This window comes from Phyllobates terribilis, unplaced genomic scaffold (assembly GCF_046119375.1).
Source record: "Phyllobates terribilis strain yellow unplaced genomic scaffold, ASM4611937v1 Scaffold_1__5_contigs__length_1240528914, whole genome shotgun sequence".
Classification (NCBI taxonomy): Eukaryota; Metazoa; Chordata; class Amphibia; order Anura; family Dendrobatidae; genus Phyllobates; species Phyllobates terribilis.
This window is the reverse complement of record NW_027362761.1, coordinates 617,785,341-617,808,822: the sequence shown is the minus strand read 5'-3', so window position 1 is coordinate 617,808,822 and position 23,482 is coordinate 617,785,341. Positions and strand designations below refer to the sequence as shown.

At 46.8% G+C, this 23,482-nt stretch overlaps 1 protein-coding gene across 1 annotated transcript in view; it reads left to right on the top strand.

Moving 5' to 3' along the window:
• LOC141153895 (C4b-binding protein alpha chain-like) overlaps positions 1-23,172 on the top strand; it is a 94,725-nt gene extending 71,553 nt beyond the window's left edge. The window contains exons 6-7 of the mRNA XM_073639187.1: positions 22,852-22,867; positions 22,938-23,172. Coding sequence (XP_073495288.1) covers positions 22,852-22,867; positions 22,938-23,172 — 251 coding nt within the window. The remainder of the gene's footprint in view (positions 1-22,851; positions 22,868-22,937) is intronic.
• Positions 23,173-23,482: the final 310 nt, after the last annotated feature.

Genomic DNA, 23,482 nt, shown 5'->3' with positions numbered 1-23,482 from the left:
CGTCTGTGATTGTGTAGATACAGACTACTAGAGCATTGTGTACCTCCCTCCTCTGGACAGATGTCTTCCTCCTCCATTGACTCCTCCTCATCCTCCTCACAAAGTGTCCCCTGCCTAGGCCTTTGTGAGGAATCATGTTGCGCAGACTGTAGAGAAGCAGATGGCATGTGTGACTCCTCATCCTCCACCTCTTCCAAAATCTCGTCCCTTAGTGCTTGCAGTGTTTTTTCAAGCAGGCAGATAAGGGGGTTAGTCATGCTGACTAGTGCATCATCTGCACTCGCCATGGAATAATCGAAGGCACGCAAAACGTGGCAAATGTCCTTCATAGAGGCCCACTCAGTGGTGGTGAAGTGTGAACTGCGACTTGTTTGCGCCTGCTGCAGCTGGTACTCCATTACTGCTGCCTGCTGCTCACACAACCTCTCCAACATATGTAACGTTGAATTCCACCTGGTGGGTAGGTCACATATGATGCGATGTTCCGGAAGACGTAATCGGCGCTGCAGAGCTGCAATGTGTGATCTTGTGTTGCTGGAACGCCGCAAGTGAGCGCACTCTATGCGGACCTTGTGAAGCAGTGCATCAAGATCCAGATAGTCACTCAAAAAGCTCTGCACGACCAAGTTGAGCACATGTGCCAGACATGGGATGTGAGTGAGGTTGCCTAGGCCCAGAGCTGCCACCAGATTTCGGCCATTGTCACACACTACCATGCCTGGCTGGAGATTCGCTGGCACAAACCACACGTCGCTCTGCTGCTTGATGGCATTCCAGAGCTCCTGCGCTGTGTGGCTTCGATTCCCAAAAGAAATTAATTTTAATACGGCCTGTTGACATTTGGCCACGGCTGTGCTCATATCGGTCATCATAACAGGTAACCGTTCATGGGTCGATGTGGAGGTAGACCGTGACGGCTCCTGCAGCGCTGATTCAGAGGAACTGGAATATGAGGAGGAGTCAATGTGTACAGACTGGATTCCTGCAGATCTGTACCCGGCTCCACAACATTTACCCAATGGGCAGTGAGGGAAAGGTATCGTCCCTGTCCATGCTTACTGGTCCACGCATCGGTGGTCAGGTGGACCTTGCTACTGACGGCGTTTTGTAGCGCATGATTAATTTTTCCCTCCACATGCTGTTGCAGGGCAGGGACGGCTTGCCTGCTGAAATAAAAGCGGCTGGGCATGGTGTATTGTGGGACTGCCAATGCCATAAAGTTACGGAAGTTGTCAGTCTCCACCAGCCCGAATGATAGCATCTCAAGGGCCAGTAGTTTAGCAATGCCAGCATTCAGAGCCTGTGCTCGGGGGTGGTTTGCCGAGTATGGGCGCCTTTTCTCCCATGCCTGTGCTAACAATGGCTGTAGACTGGCCAGGGAGTGTGAGGATGACAGGGAAAGTGGTGCTATGGGTGGAATTACACTGTGTCTCTGTACAACAGTGCCAGAGATTCTTCCATGGCGATCCTGTGAGGAAGCCGAACCAGCTGTGTGTGAGCTGGAGGAAGAGGCTACAACACGAGCTGAAGAGGTGGTAGGTGGCGCTGTAGGTTGGCCTAGGTCTTCAGTGTGTTTTTGTAACTCCACCACATCCTTGGTCCGCACATGTTTCCACATATTTGTGGTATTGAGGTTGCTGACACTTTTCCCTCATCTGCAATGTCATCTGCAACTGTGTCAAAAAAGGACCAGGCACTGCAAGTCTTGGGAGCGCCCGCTTTGGATTTTGGAAGAGCCATGCTCCTAATGGGTGCCGAAGTGGAGGCTACAAGTAACCATGTCTGCCCCCTCCCTCTCCCTCCTTTTTGGGTCGTTCGGAGAATCTCTTCCTCAGAGCTGCTCCCACCACCTTCCTGTCCCTCACGCCATGATGAGTCAAGTACCTCATCATCTACACCACCCTCTTCAAATAACGCTTCTCCTTGGTAGTCTCGACAGCACAGTACGCACCAGAAAGTGGCACCTGAGTCTCATCATCAGATGCGTACTGAGGTGTGCTGCTGACCATAGGCACTGGCCCACCCGCCTCTTCAGATTCAGAGAGACAAAACGGTTGCGCATCACTGCATACTACCTCTTCTTCAAATTCTTGAATTCTGCGTGGCTGGCCCCCTCTTTTCAAGCCAAGAGATTCAGAGAACAGAAGTAGAGATGGCTCCTGTCCAGGGCTCTCTGACTGCCTGGGCAATTTGGCAGGTGGTGAATAGACAGATGGGTGCTCTTCAGTGCTCAGGACCTGAGAGGATCTGGAACTAATTGAAGTCGATGCGTTAGCTGCCATCCATCACACAACGGCTTCAATTTGGTCCTCCCGCAGCAGTGGGGTACGGCTAGCTCCTTCAAAGCTGCGCATAAAGGACTGTTCCCTGGTAAAACTGTGGGATGCCGAGTCACTGGTGCCTGCAGCAGGCACAGAATCCCCACGTCCTCTCCCTGCAGTCACAGAATCCTCACGTCCTCTCCCTGCAGAAACTCCACGCCCACGCCCACGACCACATGCCTTACTCCCTGCCTTCTTCATCTTGGTAGACTGATAAAGATAGGCAGAAAAGTACTAAGGGCTTAGTGTGCTTATTCCTGAACAGCTGCTAACAGGTATAAGAAACACTAATTTTATAAAGTGTGGACTAGACTTTAATATGAGCTAATGTGGCCTACACAACTGTAAAGTGGAGTGTTTGGTGAACTTTATTTAGGTTTTTTTTGTCACAAAAAGACACTGGATATGCCCAAAGATGTAATACCGATAGTATCACAAACTTTTTGTAGCTATTACAATGTAGGAAGGTAACCTACAATGCAATAGATGAGGCTACAAAAAATAGGCTAATACTAATCTGGCTGGGGCTGCAGGGCCCAATGCTGCAGAAAGGCTCCTCTATCTACTCCTATATAGTGTGTTTGGAACCAATTTAGCTGAATACGGATGGAACCACAACACTAATAGGAGAAATCAGGAAATATGATCAATTAGCAAAAAAGGACAATGTATGAGGCAGTGACACACACTGAGTGCACTACAACCAGACGTGGCTGAAGCACACACTACAGGGCGAGCTGCACTCACACACCAGACCTTGCAGAAAGCGGTGAACAGCACAGAGAACTGTGCACTAGCGCTGCAAGGCACAGCGATTTATAAAGTAGCTTGGGTAAAGCGGAATAGAGCAAATCGGTAGCTAAAACTGTCCCTCAGAACAACAGCGTCCTATCCCTAACTGAATTCACAGCAGAGTGAGCTCAAAATGGCGGCGGCGGCTTTTATAGTGCATCATGACATCATTTCAGCAGCCAATCACAGCCATGCCATTAGTTAACATGCCTACATGCCTAACAGGATGTGCCCACACTTCTTAGCATCCTCATTGGCTGAATAAAATGAAACTGGCTCATTGCATTATGGGAACTTCTGATTCCGGTATACGATATTGTAAAAGTATCGGAATTAAGTATCGGAATTCCGATACCGCGAATATCGTCCAATACCCGATATTTCAGTATCAGAATGCTCAACACTAGTCAGCACTCCTAGGTATGGCATTAGATTAATGTGCTGATGAACGTACACTATGGACACTATACAGACATATGTACACACACTACGCGTCAGCACACTGCGAGTTATGATACATGAACTCCACTATGGCTATATATGTAACTATTTGAGCTACTAAAACACGTAAAAGCCTCCAACCACAAGAAGATGACCGGATATGGATGGCCCATGCCCAGATAGACATATGGATGGAGCACATGAAGTAACTATGTCCCCCCTTCTGTTACTCTTATTTTTTACCCCCCCCCCACTCAGCACCAATACTCATCCTCCATGGCTTCCTGCCTAGTGATCACTGATCCCATAGGCTCCATTACTGGACTTATGACCACAATGATTGACAAATCACAGCGATCTCGGCAACGTTTGTCTACAAAACATGCACTGAAGTCTGAGCCCCTTCTCGTCCCCCCACAGTGATCTATATGAAGGAGACTTCTTGTATCAGGCAGCAGTGACACAGTGGAAAATGCCACACGTCACACACACACATATATACACACACCTATAGGGGGGAAAATAAGTATTTGATACATTGCTGATTTTGGATGTTTTCCCACCTACAAAGAATGGAGAGGTCTGTAATTTTTATCATAGTTTACTTCACCTGTAATATACATGTGTCTGTATGTACCATATTTTTTGGACTATAAGACGCTCCGGACCATAAGATGCACCTAAGTTTTAGAGGAGGAAAATAGAAAAAAATGCAAGCAAAAATGTGGTCACGATGCACTGTTATGGGGGAGAGGTGCCTGTTTCTGACACTGATATATGGGTAATGTTCCCAAATTCTGATAATATACCCCATCCTTGAATATATGCCGCCCCTTCCTATTATACGTGGCCCCCATCCCCATCCTGGTATGCATGGCACCCCTCCATCCTGATATGCATGACACCTCTCATCCCTATCCTGGTATGTGTGACATTCCTCATCCTTATCCTGGTATGCATGGCACCTCTCATCCCCAATCCTGGTATGCATGGCCCCCTCATCCTTATCTTGGTATGTATGGCCCCCTCATCCTTATCCTGGTATGCATGTCCCCTCATCCCTATCCTGGTATGCATTGTACCCCTCATCCTTATCCTGGTATGCATGGCCCCCTCATCCTTATCCTGGTATGCATGGCCCCTTCATTCCCAATCCTGGTATGTATGGTACCCATCATCCTTATCCTGGTATGCATGGCCCCCTCATCCACATCCTTTTATGCATGGCCCCCTCATCCTTATCCTGGTAAGCATTGCCCCCTCATCCCTATCCTGGTATGCATGGCACCGTTCATCCCCAATCCTGGTATGCATGGCCCTCTCATCCTTATCATGGTATGCATGGCACCTCTCATCCCCAATCCTGGTATGCATGGCCCCCTCATCCTTATCCTGGTATGCATGGCCCCCTCATCCCTATTCTGGTATGCGTGGTACCCCTCATCCTTATCCTGGTATGTATGGTCCCCTCATCCTTATCCTGGTATGCATGGCCCCCTCATCCTTATTCTTGCATGTATGGCTCCATCATCCACATCCTGGTATGCATGGCCCCCTCATCCTTATCCTGGAATGCATGGCAACCTCATCATTATCCTGGTATGCATGGCCCCCTCATCATTATCCTGGTATGCATGGCCCCTTCATCCATATCCTGGTATGTATGGCCACTTCATCCTTATCCTGCTATGCATGGCACCCCTCATCCCTATCCTTGTATGCATGACCCCCTCATCCTTATCCTGGTATGTATGGCCCCTTCATCCTTATCCTGGTATGCATGGCCCCCCCTAATCCCCATCACGCTGCACATATCCAGCGCTGCGTCCTGTCTGCCCACACTGATCTCGCCATGTGAGCCGTGCATGGCGTCTCTGCCATGCGTGGCTCACAAGGAGAGATCAGCTGCCGGAAGGCACTGCTCCCCACGCCAGGACTGTTTGCTCCTTAATAGCTGGCACACTGCTGCTGGACATGAATGGAGGGGAAGGAGCTTCCTGCCGGACATGAAGGGAGGGGGAGGAGCTTCCTGCTGCACATGAAGGGAGGGGGAGGAGCTTCCTGCTGCACATGAAGGGAGGGGAAGGAGCTTCCTGCCGGACATGAAGGGAGGGGAAGGAGCTTCCTGCTGCATATGAAGGGAGGGGGAGAAGAAATGCTAGCACAGGCTTCCAGTATCCGTTGTTTCCAATGCTGCACATCTCATATCTTCACAACATGTGCCAGTTGAATGGCCACCAAAGTCTCCCGATCTGACCCCCTTAGATATTTATCTTTGGGGTCATCTGAAGGCTGTTGTCTATGCGGAAATTGCACGATGCAGTTTGTTGTGCAATTTCTCTTGAGTAAGTAGATACCCCATATGTGGAGGAAAACCACTGTTTGAGCGCACAAACCCCTTATCAAGGGAAGGAGCGCCATTTGACTTTTTGAATGTAAAATTTGCTTGAATAATTAGCGGATGTTCCCCTGATGTGCCTAAACAGTGGAAACCCCCCCACAAGTGACACCATTTTGGAAACTAGACCCCTCAAGGAACTTATCTAGATGTGTGGTGAGCACCCTGAACCCCCAAGTCCTTTACAGAAGTTTATAACATGGAGCCATGAAAATAAAAGAATCAAACTTTTTCCACAAAAATTATGTTTTAGTCCCAATTTTTTTATTTTCACAAGGGTAAGAGGAGAAAATGGACCCCAAAAACTGTTGTCAATTTCTCCTGAGTACGCCAATACCCTATATGTGGGGTTTGGGTGCACGGCAGAGTTCAGAAGGGAAGGAGCTCTGTGTGACTTTTTGAACGCAAAATCGGTTGGAATCGAGAGCGGACGCCATGTTGCGTTTGGAGAGCCCCTGATGTGCGTAAATAGTGGAAACTCCCCACAAGTGACCCCATTTTGGAAACTACACTCCTCAAGGATTTTATAAAGGGGTATAGTGAACATTTTGAACCCAGAGGTACGACACAGAATTTGATAACATTAGGTCATCATATTGAATAAGTTGTCATTAGTCTTGAGCACAAGTGCTCGCTACTTGAGCTTGCATCGGGTATTCAGGTATTCACCATGTATCAAGGGTGCTCGAGTGACATGCTCGAGTCTCCACCCGCATGTTTCACGGTTATTAGACACCCAAAAAAAAAAAAAATGTGGGGATTGCTCATGCATGGCAGGCAACCCCAGCGAGTTTTTTCTGGCCGCGAAGCATATGGGGCGGAGACTCGAGCATGTCACTCGAGCACCAACGATACTCAATTCATATCATCTTTTTTTTTTTTTTACTTTTGAAAAAAATCTCAACCCTAACCCAATCCTAGCCCAACCCTAACCCTAGCTCAACCCTAACCCTAGCCCAATCCTAACCCCAACCCTAACCTTAGCACAACCCTAACCCCAACCCCAGCCCCAACCCTAGCCCTAACCCCAACCCTAACCCCAGCCACAACCCTAGCCCTAACAACCCCAAACCTAACCCTAGCACAATCCTAACCCGAGAGTTTATTTTTTACGCCGTTCCTTGTGTTGTATAAGTGATTAGACGACTTTATTCTTCGGGTCGGTGCGATTACAGAGATACCAGAATCATATCGGGTTTTTATGATTGACAGCTGTCACACACTAAAAGACGCATTTTTTTGTAAAATCTAGTTTTTGCATCGCTATATTTTGAGAGCTATAATTTTTCCACATTTTGGCAGACAGTCATTTGACGGCTTATTTTTTGCGGGATGAGTTGACGTTGTTATTGGTGCCATTTTCAGGCACGTGACATTTTTTAATCGCTTTCTATTCCGATTTTTGGGAGGCAGAATAAACAAAAAACAACAATTCAGGAATTGTTTTTTTTTTTTACATTTTTTTATTCTGCTCCGTATGTGGTAAAATTAATAAGGCAGCTTTATTCTTCGGGTCAGTACATTTACAGCGGTACCACATTTATATAGTTTTTCTATGTTTTGCCGCTTTTACATAATAAAAGCAATTTTATAGATAAAAAAATTTTTTTGCATCGCTTTATTCTGAGAGCTATAACTTTTTTATTTTTTGGCTGATGGAGCTGTATGGTGGCTTGTTTTTTGCTGGACGAGATGACGTTTTCAGCGGTACCATTTTTATTTATATTCGTCTTTTTGATCGCGTGTTATTCCATTTTTTGTTTGGCTGTATGATGATAAAGCATTGTTTTTTATTTTTATTTTTTACCATGTTCACTGAAGGGGTTAACTAGTGGGACAATTTTATAGGTAAGGTCGTTCTGGATGTGGCAATACGAAATATGTGTACTTTCATTGTTCTTTTTTTCATAATAATATTTATTGATGGGTACATTATATTTTTATTTTGGTGGATTATTTTTTTATTTTTTTTTTTTAATATTTTTACAAATTTTTTTTTCACTTTCTCACAGCTTTTTTACTTTTATACTTTGTCCCACTATGGGACTTTCACTTTTTTTACTCTGATCGCCTGCATAGCACAGGAATGCAGCACCATTCCTGTGCTATGCTGGATGTCAGCGCTGCACAGGGAGAAGATAGTTTGGTCATGCACTGCGCATGACCAAAAAACCTTCCTGCTGTCTGGTGACCCGGATATTGTCATGACGACATCGGGTCATCATGGCAACATCCGGGAAGCCACGGCAGACAGCGCTGGAGGCCAGAAGAGGAGGTGAGTATTGCGATCACCCTCCCTTGCTATCGCAATGATGCGATCGACTTAAATCGCAGCATTGCGGGGGTTAATGTGCAGGGAGTGGTGCGGGACCGCTCCCTGCACATAGCACCGGATGTCAGCTGTGACAATCAGCTGACAACCAACGGCAATCGCACCCGCACAGCAATGACGTATTAATACAGGTCAGGCTCTTAAAGCCCAGGGCACAGACGCGTATTAATACGTCTTGGGCTTTAAAGGGGTTAATCAGAGTAAGTCTGTCTGCATTTTCCGTGGAGAGGCGTGTGCACCTATCAGTGATGATTACCCCAGCGGAACTGAAAACACGCTCAGACACCACACTAGCAGCCGGGCAGGCCAGCACCTCTAAGGCATGTAAGGAGTGGTCAGGCCAAGTGTTCAGCTCAGACACCCAATAATTAAAGAGAACTGAAGCGTCAGAAAGGACACATGTATGGTCACTTAAATACCCCTTGACCATGTTCTGCAACTTATCCCTCCTTGGCATTGTTGCAGGCACAGATAGTCCTTGCTATTGTGCTGGTTTATTGAAAATTGCCCAATTTGTGCACATTTTATCCCCACCTCTGTTGACCTGGTGTTCCTGTCTCTCCCCATTATCCATTGGTGTTGAAAAGAGCCGGTTCTTCTGCCACCAGCATTGTCTGAGGGTGATGTTTTCTGCAACTGATCTACAACGGTCCTATTGAACGATTCCATTGTAAAACTCTTTGACTCCAAAAGGAGAGAAGGAAATTTCTCCTTGTACCGTGGATCGAGAAAGGTGGCCAACCAGTATAGGTTGTTGGATAAAATGTGTATCATGCGAGGGTCTTGCCACAGACACTTACACATGAACTGTGCCATGTGGGCCAAGCTGCAAAAAGGCAAATGTTCTGTGTCCCCAACAGTAGAACAAGTACCCATCCTCTCCTCACGCTGACTGGCCTCCTCCTCCTCTTTCACCTCCTCCTCTCCAGCCCATCCAGGCTGGACAGACATGAAGCTTGGGTTCGGTGTCCCCTCTGTAGCATTACGAGTCCCCTCGGTAGCAGAGAAAAACAAGTCCTCTCCCTCCTCATCCTCCTCATCTTCCTCCTCATCACTAGTGTTGAGCCACCCCCGTAGTGTTCGGGTTCGGTTCGGTTCGTCGAACACCGGGATGTTCGAGGAACTGTTCGTCGAACTGTTCGTCGAACACCTTAGAACACCGTCGAACACCGTTGAAACCAATGGCAGGCAAACAAAAACACATAGAAACACATAGAAAACACCTGCAAAGGTGTCCAAAAGCTGACAAACTGCTCAGAAGACACTCTCTTTAAAAAAGCCGGCCGGCAAATTCAGCAGCGGCATACACCGGTACCCGACAATTTAGACAAGAAGGAATAGAGCATCACACATAGATTAGATAGATAGAAACATGTCAGTCACACATATAAGAAGCACAGTGACAGTGTTGGTTACTGCACTTGTCATTTAGTGTAAAGGATTTATTAAAAAAAATATTAGTGTTTTCATGCACTGTCTCTTTAAAAAAGCCGGCCAGCAATTCAGCATCTGTACCCGACAATTTAGAACAGAAAGAATAGAGCTTCACACATAGATTAGATAGATAGAAACATGTCAGTCACATATATATGAAGTACAGTGATAGTGTTGGTTACTGTACTTGTCATTTAGTATTAAAATAAAGGATTTATTATTAAAAAAATTGGCGTGGGGTTCCCCTTAATTTTAGGCTCTAGCGGAGGTTAAGCAGACGGCTGGGGCAGATGTTTGAAGCCTGGGAAGGGGGTAATACCCACGGAGCTTCCCAGGCTACTAATATCAGCCCCCAGCTGAATACATAGCCTTTACTAGCTATTAAAATGGGGGACCCCCCAAAAAAAATGACGTGGGGTCCCCCCTAATTTAATAGCTAGCAAAGGCTAGGCAGACAGCTGGGGGCTGATATTAATAGCCCAGGAAGGGAGCCATGAATATTGGCCCCCTCCCAGGCTAGAAACACCAGCCGTCAGCCGCCCCAGAAATGGCGCATTCATAGGATGCGCCAATTCTGGCACTTAGCCTCGCTCTTCCACGCTGCCCTGGTGCGGTGGCAGGGGGTAATAGGGTTGGGGTTGATGTCAGCTTATAATGCCAGCTGACATCAAGCCCAGGTTAGTAATGGAGAGGCGTCTATAAGACACCCCCATTACTAACCCCATAGTCAAAGTTAAAAAAAACACAAACACCCAGAATAAAGTCCTTTAATTGAAATAAAGACACAATCCTTTATTGTTCTAAATTAAACCATACTTACCATCACGCCCATTCCAGCTGAAGCCAACGATCTCCTGCAATAAAAGAAAAATAATAAAGCAACCTCATCCTTACCTTTCCATGGTTCCCACGACAGCTTCAGCTCTGCTACATCGAGATGACAGGCTGGACCGCAGCAGAACGCTGCCATCCAGCCTGTCATCCCGCAGACACTGAGAAGCGCAGGCTTGCTTGCGCTGCTCAGCGTCTCTCTGTGACGACATGCAGATGAGCCGAGTTCATGTCCAATGAACTCGGCTCACCTCATGCACGTCACTGACAGCGTGGGAAAATTCTCACGCTGAAGCGCTGATTGCAGGAGAATTTTCCCACGCTGTCAGTGACGTGCAGGAGGTGAGCTGAGTTCATTGGACATGAGCTCACCTCATGCACATCACTGACAGCGTGGGAGAATTCTCCTGCACTCAGCACTTCAGCGTGAGAATTTTCCCACGCTGTCAGTGACGTGCATGAGGTGAGCCGAGTTCATTGGACATGACCTCGGCTCATCTGGATGCCGTCACAGCGAGACAGTGAGGAGCGCAAGCATGCCTGCGCTTCTCAGTGTCTGCGGGATGACAGACTGGATGGCAGCGTTCTGCTGCGGTCCAGCCAGTCATCTCGATGTAGCAGAGCTGAAGCTGTCGTGGGAACCATGGAAAGGTAAGGATGAGGTTGGTTTATTATTTTTCTTTTATTGCAGGAGATCGTTGGCTTCAGCTGGAATGGGTGTGATGGTAAGTATGGTTTAATTTAGAACAATAAAGAATTGTGTCTTTATTTCAATTAAAGGACTTTATTCTGGGTGTTGTGTTTTTTTTAAATACTTTACTAGAAATTCATGGCGGTCATGTCTAATACTGGCGTGACCCCATGAATTTTGGGCTTGGGGCCAGCTGATAATACCAAGCTGGCCCTAACCCCTTTATTACCCAGTGAGCCACCGCACCAGGGCCCTGGATGAGTTGGGTACAGCGCCAGAAGATGGCGCTTCTATGAACGCGCCATTTTCCGGGGTGGCTGCGGACTGCAATTTGTAGCGGGGGGGGGGGGCCCAGAAAGCTTGGGCCTCCCTGCGCTGCAGATTCCAGCCCCCAGCTGCCTAGTTGTACCTGGCTGGACACAAAAATAGGGCGAAGCCCCACGTACTTTTTTTTTAATTATTTCAGGAAATTCATGAAATAATTAAAAAAAAATTGACGTGGGGCTTCGCACTATATTTGTGTCCAGCCAGGCACAGCAGGCAGGAACGGGCTGCCCCCAACCACCAGCTGCCTATTTGTACCTGGCCGGACACAACAATATAGGGAAGCCCTTTTTTTCTTAATTATTTCATGAAATAATTTAAAGAAAATTGACGTGGGGCTTCGCCCTGTTTTTGTGTCCAGCCAGGTACAACTAGGCAGCTGGGGGCTGGAATCCGCAGCGCAGGGAGGCCCAAGCTTTCTGGGCCACCCCCGCTGCAAATTGCAGTCCGCAGCCACCCCGGAAAATGGCGCGTTCATAGAAGCGCCATCTTCTGGCGCTGTACCCAACTCATCCAGGGCCCTGATGCGGTGGCTCACTGGGTAATAAAGGGGTTAGGGCCAGCTTGGCATTATCAGCTGGCCCTAAGCCCGAAATTCATGGGGTCACGCCAATATTAGACATGACCACCATGAATTTCCAGTAAAGTATTTAAAAAAAACACAACACCCAGAAAAAAGTCCTTTAATTGAAATAAACACACAATTCTTTATTGTTCTAAATTAAACCATACTTACCATCACGCCCATTCCAGCTGAAGCCAACGATCTCCTGAAATAAAAGAAAAATAATAAAGCAACATCATCCTTACCTTTCCATGGTTCCCATGACAGCTCCAGCTCTGCTACATCGAGATGACAGGCTGGACCGCAGCAGAACGCTGCCATCCAGCCTGTCATCCCGCAGACACTGAGAAGCGCAGGCTTGCTTGCGCTGCTCAGCGTCTCTCTGTGAGGGCATCCAGATGAGCCGAGTTAATGTCCAATGAACTCGGCTCACCTCATGCACGTCACTGACAGCGTGGGAAAATTCTCCTGCACTCAGCGCTTCAGCGTGGGAGAATTCTCACACTGAAGCGCTGAGTGCAGGAGAATTCTCCCACGCTGTCAGTGACGTGCAGGAGGTGAGCTGAGTTCATTGGACATGAGCTCACCTTATGCACGTCACTGACAGCGTTTGAAAATTCTCCTGCACTCAGCGCTTCAGCGGGAGAATTCTCACGCTGAAGCGCTGAGTGCAGGAGAATTCTCCCACGCTGTCAGTGACGTGCAGGAGGTGAGCTGAGTTCGTTGGACATGAGCTCACCTTATGCACGTCACTGACAGCGTGGGAGAATTCTCCTGCACTCACCGCTTCAGCTTGAGAATTTTCCCACGCTGTCAGTGACGTGCATGAGGTGAGCAGAGTTCATTGGACATGAACTCGGCTCATCTGGATGTCGTCACAGAGAGACGCTGAGCAGCGCAAGCAAGCCTGCGCTTCTCAGTGTCTGCGGGATGACAGGCTGGATGGCAGCGTTCTGCTGCGGTCCAACCTGTCATCTCGATGTAGCAGAGCTGAAGCTGTCGTGGGAACCATGGAAAGGTAAGGATGAGGTTGCTTTATTATTTTTCTTTTATTGCAGGAGATCGTTGGCTTCAGCTGGAATGGGGTGACGGTAAGTATGGTTTAATTTAGAACAATAAAGGATTGTGTGTTTATTTCAATTAAAGGACTTTATTCTGGGTGTTTGTGTTTTTTTTAACTTTGACTATGGGGTTAGTAATGGGGGTGTCTTATAGACGCCTCTCCATTACTAACCTGGGCTTGATGTCAGCTGGCATTATAAGCTGACATCAACCCCAACCCTATTACCCCCTGCCACCGCACCAGGGCAGCGTGGAAGAGCGAGGCTAAGTGCCAGAATTGGCGCATCCTATGAATGCGCCATTTCTGGGGCGGCTGACGGCTGGTGTTTCTAGCCTGGGAGGGGGCCAATATTCATGGCTCCCTTCCTGGGCTATTAATATCAGCCCCCAGCTGTCTGCCTAGCCTTTGCTAGCTATTAAATTAGGGGGAACCCCACGTCATTTTTTTTGGGGGGTCCCCCATTTTAATAGCTAGTAAAGGCTATGTATTCAGCTGGGGGCTGATATTAGTAGCCTGGGAAGCTCCGTGGGTATTACCCCCTTCCCAGGCTTCAAACATCTGCCCCAGCCGTCTGCTTAACCTCCGCTAGAGCCTAAAATTAAGGGGAACCCCACGCCAATTTTTTTAATAATAAATCCTTTATTTTAATACTAAATGACAAGTACAGTAACCAACACTATCACTGTACTTCATATATATGTGACTGACATGTTTCTATCTATCTAATCTATGTGTGAAGCTCTATTCTGTCTGTTATAAATTGTCGGGTACAGATGCTGAATTGCCGGCCGGCTTTTTTAAAGAGACGGTGCATGAAAACACTATTTTTTTAAATAAATCCTTTACACTAAATGACAAGTACAGTAATCAACACTGTCACTGTACTTCGTATATATGTGGCTGACATGTTTCTATCTATCTAATCTATGTATGATGCTCTATTCTGTCTGTTATAAATTGTCGGGTACCGCTGCTGAATTGCCGGCCGGCTTTTTTAAAGAGACAGTGCATGAAAACACTATTATTTTTTTAAATAAATCCTTTACACTAAATGACAAGTACAGTAATCAACACTGTCACTGCACTTCTTATATATGTGACTGACATGTTTCTATCTATCTAATCTATGTGTGATTCTCTATTCCTTCTATTCTAAATTGTCGGGTACCGCTGCTGAATTGCCGGCCGGCTTTTTTAAAGAGACGGTGCATGAAAACACTATTATTTTTTTTGATAAATCCTTTACGCTAAATGACAAGTACAGTAAGCAGCACTTTCACTGTACTTCGTATATATGTGGCTGACATGTTTATATCTATCTAATCTATGTGTGAAGCTCTATTCTTTCGGTTCTAAATTGTCGGGTACAGGTGTATGCCGCTGCTGAATTGCCGGCTTTTCATGTTTCACTGTTGGCACTGTTCCCATCGATTTGGGCAATCACTGTAATGCCACAACCATCATGGCTGTGGCATTACAATGAGTGGCAGACAATCCCTGCATGATTGGTGCTCTAAATAGCGCCAGACATGCAGGACACGCTTTTGGTGCACGAACAGTTATCGAACATAACCTCGAACAGCCGAATTTTTTGCAAATCGTTCGGGTTCGTCGAACAACTCGAACACCGCCCAAAACAGCTCGAATTTGAGATTGGCGAACAGTTCAAGTCGAACACCGCTCATCTCTACTCATCACCCATTGTTGCCTCAGAATATTGGCTGGGCTGGGTAGTATCACCCATTGAGAAATATGTCTCCATACTAACATGCTGGGCACACAAAGCTTCCTCTTTGAGATTATGCACTGATTGTTTCAAGAGACACAGCAGCGGGATGGTTACGCTGATAAAAGCCTGATTACCGCTCATGAGGTTGGTGCAGTACGCAAAGTTCTCAAGCACCTCACAAATGTCAGCGACCCACACCCACTGAACAGTTGTTGTGTGTGGTGGCTGACTCTCAGTCTGACCGGCATGCTGAAGCTGGTATTCAGCTACTGCCCTCTACTGTTCACTAATCCTCGCCAACATGTGATACGTGGCGTTCCACCGCGTGGGCAGGTCGCACATGAGTCAGTGACTTGGCAAATTCAAGTGCTTTTGCAGCGCTATAAGAGCAGCAAAAGCGATAAAGGGATGGTGGAAATGGGTGTCAATACGGCGCACCTTCTGAAGTAGGTACGCCAAGTCACGGTAAGTTTTCAGAAATTTCTGAACAACTAGGTTCAGCACGTGAGTCATGCATGGCACGTATACCAGTTTGCCGACCTTTAAAGCCGCCACCAGGTTACGCCCATTATCACAGACGACCAGACCGGGTTGGAGGTGCAGCGGGGAGAGTGTCTGTTTTAAAGCTTGCCACAGCTCTGCTGCAGTGTGTGCTTTCTGACCTAAACAGATCAGCTTCAGTAGAGCATGTTGCCGCTTTGCCGATGCCCTGCTGCACAGGTCCCAGCTTGGCAGTGATGAGGAGGGTAATTCAGCAGAAGATGAGGAGCAGGAGGAGGGTAGATAGATAGACTGAGATAGGGGATACATATTCAATGGAAATGCACTGTCAGTCACTCTATTTGGCAAAAAAACATGCCTGGCTTGTGCCACATTGTGACCGAGATAGGGGATACATATTCAATAGAAATTTACACTGACTATTGATGACCGACTGATGGCCCTCTGAAAACTTGAATTGAGGACCACAACTACTACAGTACTCCATCGTAGATAATGTTTGTCAAGGGAGGCCCTTGTCATGGAATCTTCCTACATCTATGACACAGCCCCCAGGAGTAATTTTTGGAAATACGATGCACGTTCTGCACTGGACCAAGTAGTACAGTATCAAGAAGTCTTCTCTTCCTATATAATCTGGGGAATATTGCCAATCAAAATCTCTGAGCCATTTGGAGAAGCTTCTCCAACCCATCCTGGAGGGGGGCACCATATATCCATTGTCCATTGACTTGCACAAGTGATATATTTGAGTTCGTCATCCAGTTGACTAGTGTAGCTATATTTTTCCGATTCACAGAGTTCAGCTATACCTGAGGATCGCAGGCCGCACTCACGGCTACCTTCTAGTTCTCCATGTCTTTTGGCCATTTTCTCTGTAGTCTCTGCCCTTAGATGAGTAAAATAATAGTGAGGGCCTTACAATACGAATAAGTGAGGGCACTCTCAAATGTACACAAGAGGCACCTCCAAAATCTGTAGAGGAGGGCACTTCAAAATGTATGTTACAGGGCCACATGAGGGCTCTCACAAAACTCAGCTTTCCTGCCACCTGCAGGCCCTCTGAACATTTGAATTTAGGGCGGCAGTATCACATGGTGGTGGAGGAGGAGGAGGAGGGTCAAGCCCAACACTACAATGGGCACATTGTAATCTGCTATGGAATATGTATTCCACTATCTGAGTGTCAATGATGGAGGGACCGCCCAAATGTCTAAGTACCAGCTGTCCCTCCAAAACGCATGTTACAGAGCCACCTGAGGCCTCTCAGGTCAAAGATCAACATACCTACTGGTACGTTCTAGCTGTGCTTGTAAAGTGCTGGGGAATAGCGACTTAGATGATATAGGGACTTCCAGGGGGGCGTCATTAGTGTATTGTCACTTCCGGATCTGTGCGTTCCACGGACCTGTATCCAGTTGTAGACGCCGGATATGTATACTATGGTAGCAAGACATGTGCTATGTTAATTAATTACTAGTGTTGAGCCACCCCCGTAGTGTTCGGGTTCGGTTCGGTTCGTCGAACACCGGGATGTTCGAGGAACTGTTCGTCGAACTGTTCGTCGAACACCTTAGAACACCGTCGAACACCGTTAAAACCAATGGCAGGCAAACAAAAACACATAGAAACACATAGAAAACACCTGCAAAGGTGTCCAAAAGCTGACAAACTGCTCAGAAGACACTCTCTTTAAAAAAGCCGGCCGGCAAATTCAGCAGCGGCATACACCGGTACCCGACAATTTAGACAAGAAGGAATAGAGCATCACACATAGATTAGATAGATAGAAACATGTCAGTCACACATATAAGAAGCACAGTGACAGTGTTGGTTACTGCACTTGTCATTTAGTGTAAAGGATTTATTAAAAAAAATAATAGTGTTTTCATGCACCGTCTCTTTAAAAAAGCCGGCCGGCAATTCAGCATCTGTACCCGACAATTTAGAACAGAAAGAATAGAGCTTCACACATAGATTAGATAGATAAAAACATGTCAGTCACATATATATGAAGTACAGTGACAGTGTTGGTTACTGTACTTGTCATTTAGTATTAAAATAAAGGATTTATTATTAAAAAAATTGGCGTGGGGTTCCCCTTAATTTTAGGCTCTAGCGGAGGTTAAGCAGACGGCTGGGGCAGATGTTTGAAGCCTGGGAAGGGGGTAATACCCACGGAGCTTCCCAGGCTACTAATATCAGCCCCCAGCTGAATACATAGCCTTTACTAGCTATTAAAATGGGGGACCCCCCAAAAAAAATGACGTGGGGTCCCCCCTAATGTAATAGCTAGCAAAGGCTAGGCAGACAGCTGGGGGCTGATATTAATAGCCCAGGAAGGGAGCCATGAATATTGGCCCCCTCCCAGGCTAGAAACACCAGCCGTCAGCCGCCCCAGAAATGGCGCATTCATAGGATGCGCCAATTCTGGCATTTAGCCTCGCTCTTCCACGCTGCCCTGGTGCGGTGGCAGGGGGTAATAGGGTTGGGGTTGATGTCAGCTTATAATGCCAGCTGACATCAAGCCCAGGTTAGTAATGGAGAGGCGTCTATAAGACACCCCCATTACTAACCCCATAGTGTCATCCCGCAGACACTGAGAAGCGCAGGCTTGCTTGCGCTGCTCAGCGTCTCTCTGTGACGACATCCAGATGAGCCGAGTTCATGTCCAATGAACTCAGCTCACCTCATGCACGTCACTGACAGCGTGGGAAAATTCTCACGCTGAAGCGCTGATTGCAGGAGAATTTTCCCACGCTGTCAGTGACGTGCAGGAGGTGAGCTGAGTTCATTGGACATGAGCTCACCTCATGCACATCACTGACAGCGTGGGAGAATTCTCCTGCACTCAGCACTTCAGCGTGAGAATTTTCCCACGCTGTCAGTGACGTGCATGAGGTGAGCCGAGTTCATTGGACATGACCTCGGCTCATCTGGATGCCGTCACAGTGAGACAGTGAGGAGCGCAAGCATGCCTGCGCTTCTCAGTGTCTGCGGGATGACAGACTGGATGGCAGCGTTCTGCTGCGGTCCAGCCAGTCATCTCGATGTAGCAGAGCTGAAGCTGTCGTGGGAACCATGGAAAGGTAAGGATGAGGTTGGTTTATTATTTTTCTTTTATTGCAGGAGATCGTTGGCTTCAGCTGGAATGGGTGTGATGGTAAGTATGGTTTAATTTAGAACAATAAAGAATTGTGTCTTTATTTCAATTAAAGGACTTTTTTCTGGGTGTTGTGTTTTTTTTAAATACTTTACTAGAAAATCATGGCGGTCATGTCTAATACTGGCGTGACCCCATGAATTTTGGGCTTGGGGCCAGCTGATAATACCAAGCTGGCCCTAACCCCTTTATTACCCAGTGAGCCACCGCACCAGGGCCCTGGATGAGTTGGGTACAGCGCCAGAAGATGGCGCTTCTATGAACGCGCCATTTTCCGGGGTGGCTGCGGACTGCAATTTGTAGCGGGGGGGGGGCCCAGAAAGCTTGGGCCTCCCTGCGCTGCAGATTCCAGCCCCCAGCTGCCTAGTTGTACCTGGCTGGACACAAAAATAGGGCGAAGCCCCACGTACTTTTTTTTTAATTATTTCAGGAAATTCATGAAATAATTTAAAAAAAATTGACGTGGGGCGTCGCACTATATTTGTGTCCAGTCAGGTGCAGCAGGCAGGAACGGGCTGCCCCCAACCACCAGCTGCCTATTTGTACCTGGCCGGACACAACAATATAGGGAAGCCCTTTTTTTCTTAATTATTTCATGAAATAATTTAAAGAAAATTGACGTGGGGCTTCGCCCTGTTTTTGTGTCCAGCCAGGTACAACTAGGCAGCTGGGGGCTGGAATCCGCAGCGCAGGGAGGCCCAAGCTTTCTGGGCCACCCCCGCTGCAAATTGCAGTCCGCAGCCACCCCGGAAAATGGCGCGTTCATAGAAGCGCCATCTTCTGGCGCTGTACCCAACTCATCCAGGGCCCTGATGCGGTGGCTCACTGGGTAATAAAGGGGTTAGGGCCAGCTTGGCATTATCAGCTGGCCCTAAGCCCGAAATTCATGGGGTCACGCCAATATTAGACATGACCACCATGAATTTCTAGTAAAGTATTTAAAAAAAACACAACACCCAGAAAAAAGTCCTTTAATTGAAATAAACACACAATTCTTTATTGTTCTAAATTAAACCATACTTACCATCACGCCCATTCCAGCTGAAGCCAACGATCTCCTGAAATAAAAGAAAAATAATAAAGCAACATCATCCTTACCTTTCCATGGTTCCCATGACAGCTTCAGCTCTGCTACATCGAGATGACAGGCTGGACCGCAGCAGAACGCTGCCATCCAGCCTGTCATCCCGCAGACACTGAGAAGCGCAGGCTTGCTTGCGCTCCACAGTGTCTCTCTGTGAGGGCATCCAGATGAGCCGAGTTAATGTCCAATGAACTCGGCTCACCTCATGCACGTCACTGACAGCGTGGGAAAATTCTCCTGCACTCAGCGCTTCAGCGTGGGAGAATTCTCACACTGAAGCGCTGAGTGCAGGAGAATTCTCCCATGCTGTCAGTGACGTGCAGGAGGTGAGCTGAGTTCATTGGACATGAGCTCACCTTATGCACGTCACTGACAGCGTGGGAAAATTCTCCTGCACTCAGCGCTTCAGCGTGGGAGAATTCTCACGCTGAAGCGCTGAGTGCAGGAGAATTCTCCCACGCTGTCAGTGACGTGCAGGAGGTGAGCTGAGTTCATTGGACATGAGCTCACCTTATGCACGTCACTGACAGCGTGGGAGAATTCTCCTGCACTCACCGCTTCAGCGTGAGAATTTTCCCACGCTGTCAGTGACGTGCATGAGGTGAGCCGAGTTCATTGGACATGAACTCGGCTCATCTGGATGTCGTCACAGAGAGACGCTGAGCAGCGCAAGCAAGCCTGCGCTTCTCAGTGTCTGCGGGATGAGAGGCTGGATGGCAGCGTTCTGCTGCGGTCCAGCCTGTCATCTCGATGTAGCAGAGCTGAAGCTGTCGTGGGAACCATGGAAAGGTAAGGATGAGGTTGCTTTATTATTTTTCTTTTATTGCAGGAGATCGTTGGCTTCAGCTGGAATGGGCGTGACGGTAAGTATGGTTTAATTTAGAACAATAAAGGATTGTGTCTTTATTTCAATTAAAGGACTTTATTCTGGGTGTTTGTGTTTTTTTTAACTTTGACTATGGGGTTAGTAATGGGGGTGTCTTATAGACGCCTCTCCATTACTAACCTGGGCTTGATGTCAGCTGGCATTATAAGCTGACATCAACCCCAACCCTATTACCTCCTGCCACCGCACCAGGGCAGCGTGGAAGAGCGAGGCTAAGTGCCAGAATTGGCGCATCCTATGAATGCGCCATTTCTGGGGCGGCTGACGGCTGGTGTTTCTAGCCTGGGAGGGGGCCAATATTCATGGCTCCCTTCCTGGGCTATTAATATCAGCCCCCAGCTGTCTGCCTAGCCTTTGCTAGCTATTAAATTAGGGGGGACCCCACGTCATTTTTTTGGGGGGGTCCCCCATTTTAATAGCTAGTAAAGGCTAGGTATTCAGCTGGGGGCTGATATTAGTAGCCTGGGAAGCTCCGTGGGTATTACCCCCTTCCCAGGCTTCAAACATCTGCCCCAGCCGTCTGCTTAACCTCCGCTAGAGCCTAAAATTAAGGGGAACCCCACGCCAATTTTTTTAATAATAAATCCTTTATTTTAATACTAAATGACAAGTACAGTAACCAACACTATCACTGTACTTCATATATATGTGACTGACATGTTTCTATCTATCTAATCTATGTGTGAAGCTCTATTCTGTCTGTTATAAATTGTCGTGTACAGATGCTGAATTGCCGGCCGGCTTTTTTAAAGAGACGGTGCATGAAAACACTATTACTTTTTTTAATAAATCCTTTACACTAAATGACAAGTACAGTAAGCAACATTGTCACTGTACTTCATATATATGTGACTGACATGTTTCTATCTATCTAATCTATGTGTGATGCTCTATCTTTCTGTTATAAATTGTCGGGTACCGCTGCTGAATTGCCGGCCGGCTTTTTTAAAGAGACGGTGCATGAAAACACTATTATTTTTTTTGATAAATCCTTTACGCTAAATGACAAGTACAGTAAGCAGCACTTTCACTGTACTTCGTATATATGTGGCTGACATGTTTATATCTATCTAATCTATGTGTGAAGCTCTATTCTTTCGGTTCTAAATTGTCGGGTACAGGTGTATGCCGCTGCTGAATTGCCGGCTTTTCAGGTTTCACTGTGGGCACTGTTCCCATCGATTTGGGCAATCACTGTAATGCCACAACCACCATGGCTGTGGCATTACAGTGAGTGGCAGACAATCCCTGCATGATTGGTGCTCTAAATAGCGCCAGACATGCAGGACACGCTTTTGGTGCACGAACAGTTATCGAACATAACCTCGAACAGCCGAATTTTTTGCAAATCGTTCGGGTTCGTCGAACAACTCGAACACCGCCCAAAACAGCTCGAATTTGAGATTGGCGAACAGTTCTAGTCGAACACCGCTCATCTCTATTAATTACATCTGTGGGGGTCACTTTTTTTGATATAAGGAGGGTATACGGTCAAATTCTTATACATGCAGCATTGACTGACAATCTGGGGAGAGGGATTGATGTCCTCCCCAGGTCCCCTGATGAACCCTGGTGGAAACTAGGGGGAAACGCGTTGGGACTAGGGACTACTAACGATAAGTGTTACTTTCTATTTATGAATGAATATTTATTTGTGACTGTTATCTCTAACTGTCTTTAAAGGACTAGGGATTATCGATAAGGAGTGTCATTTTTGACTTACTAGTGAATATCTATGTTGACTGTCATGTCTTTGTCAGAAAATTTGGTTTTGACATTGTGTTATACAGTAGATGTGAGGTCTTATACATGTGGTACCATATTTAGCTAGACAGCCAATGCTAAGTACAAGTATGTTAAGTATGTGTCTACCAACTGATTAACTGTTCTGGCTATAAATTGATGGATCTGGCTGTGGCAGGGAATAGATTGTGCCCCTAAATTTATGAGCACTGATATATATCCTACTATATGTATTTGACCATCTATAACTGGGGAATAAGGCTTATCGGCTTCTTTATCTATACGTTCACTTCCTTTCTTATCGTTTTTCACCATTGTAGTTTTGGTTTATTTAAGTAAGGGTTTTTGTAGGGACATTAGGGACACCGACGTTGAGCGGTGGCGCCATGCAGTACAAATTAGGGTGCCAACCTCCGCTGCTAGGAAGGGAAAGAAATTAGGGACAGAAATAATCAGTATTCCCACCTTTTTTCATGTATTACCTTATCTTTTATGTCCTAATATTATGAATATCTTTGTTGTTTGTCTACGAATTGCCTACAGTCCTTTTTAGAATTTACTATTAAAAGGTATTTTTAGGGGGCTTTTACCTTATGGTTGTCTTTGTCTATTTGGCCCCTTTTTTGATATTTTGTCTAGGTGTCTCATCCTTCCTATACCTAGCATGACAATGGGGCTGTCCAGTCTGATGGGCGTCGCTGGTCTGGGTCCGACGCCTCCTCTCTTCTTGGTTCGTGGGGATGATACGTCCTACGTCACCACACAGTTTCCTCAACATCACGCTCCAGCGCAAGAGAACTTCTCTTCTGCTGAGGGCAGAGAAAAGCACTATAGAGCTCCTGTACATGAGCACAATGCCAAAGACACTGAGTGATGACATAGGACCCATTATCAACACGAACCGAGGAGAGGAGGCGCCGGAGCAAGAGCAGAGATGCCCATCGGACTGCATCGCCCCGTAGGTGAGTATAATAAAAGCTATTTTTTGCTTTATGGAGAGTGGATTGGGGACACACATACAGCATTCTAGAATGCTGTATACTAGGGCACACAGGTGCTGACTGTACTTTATATGGGAAAAAACAGATGACAGTCTCCTTTTTAAAGGCTCTTTTCAATTTTAAGCATTTATGTTGTGATGACCCCTTTTAATCCAATAACATTATCATTGGAATTTAGAATAA